This window comes from Pseudorca crassidens, chromosome 15 (genome assembly GCF_039906515.1).
Source record: "Pseudorca crassidens isolate mPseCra1 chromosome 15, mPseCra1.hap1, whole genome shotgun sequence".
Lineage (NCBI taxonomy): Eukaryota > Metazoa > Chordata > Mammalia > Artiodactyla > Delphinidae > Pseudorca > Pseudorca crassidens.
This window is the reverse complement of record NC_090310.1, coordinates 68,525,041-68,531,728: the sequence shown is the minus strand read 5'-3', so window position 1 is coordinate 68,531,728 and position 6,688 is coordinate 68,525,041. Positions and strand designations below refer to the sequence as shown.

The 6,688-nt window shown below is 39.6% G+C and overlaps 1 protein-coding gene across 3 annotated transcripts in view; it reads right to left on the bottom strand.

Moving 5' to 3' along the window:
• Positions 1 to 704: 704 nt before the first annotated feature.
• The window catches only part of ACTR5 (actin related protein 5), a 32,173-nt gene continuing 26,189 nt past the window's right edge, over positions 705 to 6,688 (bottom strand). The window contains exon 9 of one of the 3 annotated variants that reach the window (XM_067708128.1): positions 705 to 2,523. In XM_067708128.1, the coding sequence (XP_067564229.1) occupies positions 2,467 to 2,523 (57 nt within the window). In that variant the 3' untranslated portion in view covers positions 705 to 2,466. Of the gene's footprint in view, positions 2,524 to 2,674; positions 4,977 to 6,688 lie in introns of those variants that run through there. The other 2 variants (XM_067708125.1, XM_067708127.1) reach the window with 2 other exon arrangements.

The window sequence follows — 6,688 nt, the reverse complement described above, 5'->3', positions numbered from 1 at the left end:
TTTCTCAGTGTGAGCAAGGCTTTTCTAAGGATAACATGAAACCCAAAAGCACTTTTAAAAGATTGCTTGATTTGAGCCCATAACAAATTCTGCATGGAAAAACACCTCCACAAAGTCAAACAACGAACACCCATTATGGGAAAATGTTTGCAATTATATCATATTTCTTAGTATAAAAGAGCAGAGGATTAGAGGGTGGTTTTTCAGAATCTTGTGAATGCATTATTCATTAAACATAATATAAAAATAAAGACAGGGAAAAAAGAATGTGGCAGCTGTTTTTGTATTGATGTAGGGTGATCTCCAAGGTATACTGTAATATAGTGTGCTAATATTTGTGTAAAAAGTGTACGTATATGTGGATATCGTGGATGCATTCTCCTGGTGTTTTTTGTCATGTTTGTGGCAGATATACACACTTTTTTTTTTTGCACGTATGTTTTTAAAGGATGGAAGAGAAGCAACTCCACATGCAGTGATATTGAGTGATGTCTACAACAAACCGCTACAGACAAAAGAAGCTAGACAAGAGTAGTGTTATTTTTGTTTCTTTTTCTTTTTTTTTCTCGCGGTACGCGGGCCTCTAACTGTTGTGGCCTCTCCCGTTGCGGAGCACAGGCTCCGGATGCGCAGGCTCAGCGGCCATGGCTCACGGGCCCAGTCGCTCTGCGGCACGTGGGATCTTCCCGGACCGGGGCACGAACCCGTGTCCCCTGCATTGGCAGGCGGACTCTCAACCACTGCGCCACCAGGGAAGCCCCCTTTTGTTTCTTTTAATGGAAAATTTCAAAGCACATACAAAAAGTAGAGAGAGAAGTATAGTGCACCATTATGTACCTATCCCCCCTATTCATGATAAAAACCACATGGCTATTCTTGTTTCATCTATACCTCCCTCCCACTCCCCTCCACCCCACTTGATTATTTTGGAGCAAATCCCAGACATACCATTTCATCTGCAGATACTTCAGTATGTACCTCCATAAGCTCTCTCTCTCTCTCCCTCTCTCTCTCTCTCTCTCCATACCACTGTCATATCTAAAAATTAAAACCTATCAATAATTCTTTCATACAATCAAATATCCAGACACTGTTCAGCCTTCCCAGATTTTGCCGGGAGTATATCTTCTTTACCAGTTGATTTACCAGCACTGGGGTCTGCAGGTCTACACTTTGTATCTGTGTTATGGTTCCAATGGCTTTTAATACACAGGTCCCCTTCTTTTCATCCCCTTTGCAATTTATTTAAGGGGAAAAATGTTTAATTTATAGGTTCTCCCACTTTGTTCCTTTCCTCCCTTCTGTGCAAGTAATTTGATGGAAGAAAAAAGAAGAAGGTTGTTTATCCTGGCGAGTTCTCTGCATTCTGGATTTTGCTGAAGGCAACCCTATGGTGTCATCATGTTTGGGACAGATTTTGCTCACTTGCCCCATTCAGGTCCACCTTCCACCCTTCTTTACATTGCTCTGCCCCAGTAGGCTCCATCACCCAGGCTTTCTTGCCCTCTGGTTTCAGTTGGCTTTGGCCAATGGGAAGCCCTTGTAGGAATGGGAGGGAGGGAGAAGAATGAGGTCAGAGTGTTTATTTCCCCGACTCCCTCTGTGCAAGGCCACCTTGGGTAGGCTGTGCTTCTTGACTGAAGGTAACTGTTCCTCTCAAGACAGCTGTTCCACATAACTGCCTCCCCTGCCAGGTTCTGGTAATTTCTCCCTCCTACTGGCAAAGGCTTCTCTGTCCCTCATTCCAGGATCCTGCGCTATCCTTCACGTTCTGCCTTCACCTTTGTAATAAACCCTCTTCTCATTTTCCTAACCTGAGGGCACCATCTGCATCCTGTTGGGACTCTAATTTATACAAGGTTTCTCTGTCTCCAGTATTTTCGATAAACTGGCAGTTAAGTCTGAAGCTTGATCAGATTTGGACTAAACATTTTTCTGTAAGAATACTTCATGGCTGATGTTCAGTATGCTACACCATATCACATCAGAAGGCACACAATATCCATCCATTACAAAGATCCCCGTCAGCTTTTTGCCAAACGGTTTTCAGCTGTCGTTGATCTCTGTCTCTTGCCATTATCAGGAGTTAGAAAACAATGGTATTCCATCATTCTTTCTTCATTCATTAGCTGGAAAGACTCTATAATGAAAAATTCCCTTACCATCTACATGGTTACCGTGGTTTGTACAGGAAAGGCAGGATCCATGCCTGCTTCTTTCCCTTCTTTCTCTTTACCAGTTTTCAAATGATGAGCTGGATTCTCCAAAGATAACCAATGATGAATTCATGGATTTCAATAGTTGATGTTTTAACCCCTCATTTTTGTTCTTTCTGATGTTCAAGTTGTCCGATGTTTTGGCCAGTGGGTGGGAGCCACTGAGTTCTTTTGATGTGAACCCAGGAGTCTTCAGGAGTCTTTGATCGTTTCCTCACTTTCTGATGCAACAAGATACTCCAGGCTCATCTTATATATTTCCTGCCCCAGAACTGGAATCAGCCATTTCTCCAAGGAGCCCTGGTTCCTTTTAATGAGAAATGGTATTTGAGAAGCCACATGAGGGATATTCCTTGATACTGGGCTGTTCATTATTTCTAGATCATATTTCAGCTAAGAAATTAATACTTTTAGAGAGAAAATACATCATGTGCTCTTACTGATATTCGTGATTCAAATTTAGGATTACAGGACTTTAATTTTTTGATTTTATATTTTTATGCCTTGTAACTTATGCTGAAAATCTTGGTTCCTAAACACATTAACATAATTATTTACATATATATACATAAATATTTATATCTTCACAGTAACTATACCAATGCTATTACTAACAACATAATTACTGAAAACAGTAAGATTTCTTTGCAGTTCTTTTTTGTTCTTAGAATATATCCCACTAAAGATGTACATTCAACTACTGGGTTTTTTTCTCTTTCTTCTAAAAGTCACTTAAAGTCACCTAACTAAAGACTTAAAATAAAGACCTCAGGGCTTCCCTGGTGGCACAGTGGTTAAGAGTCCGCCTGCCGATGCAGGGGACACGGGTTCATGCCCCGGTCCGGGAGGATCCCACATGCCGCGGAGTGGCTGGGCCCGTGAGCCATGGCTGCTGAGCCTGTGCGTCTGGAGCCTGTGCTCCGCAACGGGAGAGGCCACTACAGTGAGAGGCCCGCGTACCACAAAAAAAAAAAAAAAAAAAAAAAAAAAAAAAAAGTAAAATAAAGACCTCTCTGTGTGAGTAAGCTACCAACTTGATATCTAATAATTAGCTTCATTTGTTTTACTTTGCTTCTGATTTTTAAGGCTTGTGCTTTTATCTCGATTGAAATCGGTTTGTTTCATAATTGTGTATAACATATACATGATTACAGAGCCAAATATAGAAAGCATGCACTGTTAATTTAAAATCGTAGTCATAGGAGAAAGAAGGAAATTGCTAAGCTCTTCTAGCCAATACAGACAACTTAAAAACAGCTCTACCTTCATTTTTAAAAACAGCTGTCAAATAAAATGTTATTACTAGGGCAACATATAATTAAGCAAGGCTGCCAATTTTTTTTAAGATTTAAAAAATTTTATAGATATCAATTTTTTTAGGATTTTTAAAAAACAGTACATGATTACATTTCTCTAAAACCCAAGTGACTTAAAAGAGTCCTTTGTTACATTTAACATTTGCAACCAAATTCAGAACAGGATGAGGGTCCATATTTTATCAGAACAGGCTCTTTGGGCCAGTTTTCTACGGCTCTCAGGAGACTGTTTTTCCAAGCTGGCAGGGGAAGAGGGAACATCTTTCTTATCTGAGATACTCTTCACTAGGAATTGTCAATAAGGAGGACCTCCAGTCTCAAGGCCAAGCCCTGGAATCCCATTAAATAGCAGGAAGTGAAAAGAGCAAACTCAAACTCAGAATATGTGAAAGAAAAGGGCAATGAGAAGTTTTAAGATTCTGCCTCCAGAATTCACAAAGAGCTAAAACCAAGTTATTTCAGGTTCCCAAGATACACTTCTGCTCTTTCTTCATCCAACCAGATTTCTCTGGAAACTTTTTAAAATGTGATCCTTCTCCAAAATCAGCCCTAATTCAGAAAAGAACCTTTGGGAAATTCTGCATCTGTGTCATCGTTGATGCTCCCCAGAAAGCTGCTAGGTGGTACCGAAGAATCTGTTCCATAACCCATGCCTTGGCACACACAGAGGGGATGCTAGGATTAACTGGGTGTAGTTGGTAGGTCCCCAAATTTCCCAGTATATCTCAATAATCTTGTAAGAGATTTCTACCGTCAGATCCAGAATGTGGGAAAAGCTACCAAGAAAAGGGGAAGATCATCTTTCCCCGCACCCCGCCTGTTTTAGCGTTTGGGCGTACCTTCTCACAATGGCTAAAGGACTATGACAAAAGCTGACAGGATCGTTATCAACAAAAGGATTAGTTCATACTCTTGGAATGCTCTTTACTATGAATAATGACCAGGGCACGGATACTGCTGGACTATAAAGCCTTACAGGTTTAAAACAATGATGAAATCCAATCCAAATTACTGCTGAAGTGTCCCAAGCCGGGGAATGATCCAGCACGTAAAGAGGAGCTTTACCTCCCTCCACCATTAAAAGTAGAGTTTCCAGAAGTCTGTCCAGGCTGGGGAATGCCCAGGCCATCCCCAGATGGTTGCCCCGGCTGGGAAAGGTCTGGCCTGATAAGATATAGCCCACCCTCAGTCAGATGTTTATCAAAACGTTATGCAGGCTGGAGAGTGCCAAGCAGCTGAATTCATCCCCCAATTCTTGTTGTCCAGGTCGAGGAATGGCTGTCAGGAGAATCCCACTGCATTTCCTCTGGAACAGCTAGGCACCAGCCAGAGGGGAAGCCCCCTCCCCCATCCTGTTCCGCATTCCTGAGAAGAATGTGCAGGCTGAGATTAGTGGCCAACGCAATGTCCTCCTCCTGTCCCAACTTTCCTGTCCCAGGAAGAGCTGACGAGGAGGTAAACGTAAAAGACCATCTTTTTAGATTTCTCCAAGACTATTGACTAAATAAAACAATATTAACAATGTAATGTAGAACATAAGTAATAGTAAGTAGTATAATAGTAAAACATTAGTAATAGTAGTAAGAACATAAGTAATAGTAAAACATAAGTAGAACATAAGTAATAGTAAAACGCATGATACCAAAGGCAAATTCCCAAAGCGGCAAAAGGAGGTATACATGGTAACATTCTTACATTGTATGTGAAGTGTTACAGATTAATTCATGGCAGACTGTAACAAATTAAGGATGTAGACTGTAGTCTTTGGAACAACTACCAAAAAAATAACATAGAGAGGCACAATTAGATGGAGATGAAATGGAATACTGAGAAATTACACGTGGCTAAATGATGTGCCTTGGTCAATGAAAGCTGAGTAGGTGTGACATGTGTTACTTCTGGGTGGAAGCATTTCGGAGCTGGTACTTGACTCTGGATGTTCTCTTTTCTTGCTTTGTGTTGAGATGGCAGGATCCAAAGATGGTGCACAGTGATTGTGCGCAACCACAATTCCCCCCAACCTACACACACGCTGACATTCACTGAACGCACAACATAGGAAATAAACCTTGTGTTAAGCCTCTGAGATTTTTGATATTTGATGGATACACTTGCATTCCTGGAATAAAATCCATTTGGTCACCATATAGTATTTTTTTTAATGTGCTGGTAGATTCTGTTTGTAAATAATTTACTTGTGTTTACTTCACTGATATCTTTAAGTGAGATTGGGCTATGATTTTCTTTGTGTATGTGTGGAATGGGGGGCGGGGGGTGGTGGTAATCTATCAGATTTTGATAACAATGTTATACTCACTACATAAAAAATAATTTAGATGGTTTCTTCTGTTTCCTGCGTTCTGAAAAAGTTTAAGGAACATTGGAAATATCTAGTCTTTAAAGGTTAATAGAATTCTGTGAACTTAATTGGACTTGGAGTTTTCTTTCAGGGGGTAGCTCTGGGGTACATTTCTTTACTTCATCTATGGAAATAGGTCTGTTTGGACTTTATGTATCTCTATTAGGACCAATTACATTTTTCTAAAAAATTAACTATCTCACCTAGATTTTCAAATGTATTTGCTGAGACTTGTGCAAGGTAGTTATACTTTTTTTCCTATTTTGATAATTGTTTCTTTTTTATTTCGTGTATTTGTGTTTTCTCTATTCTTTCTAGTAGTTTTAAAATTTTGTTGGTCTTTTCCTAGTAGGTTTTCTAGTAGTTCTTAAACTGTGTTGAATTTTTTAAAAAACTAACAGCTGATTTATTTTACCATTTTTGTTTTTAAATTATTCAGTTTCTTTTATCAACTTTCTGGTTTTATACATTTCTGTTAGAGTTGGATGCCATTTAATTTTTCTTTATTGTGTAAGTCATCTTGTCTTCTTTTTTCCTAGAGGCCAGAGGATTTCTTTTTTTACCAGCACTTAGAGTTTGACATAATAATTTTGCTAGGATTTTTCTTAGAGTTAACACTTCTGAGTCAGTTTTCCCAACCATTCACATGGTATGTCTTTACAGTATTTATATTCAGGGAGTTCTCCTTTCGGAGGGAGGAAAGTTTTATTGAATTACCATTTTATTTATTTTCATTTATTTAATTAATTTATTTATTTTTGGCTGCGTTGGGGCTTTGCTGCTGCTCGCGGGCTTTC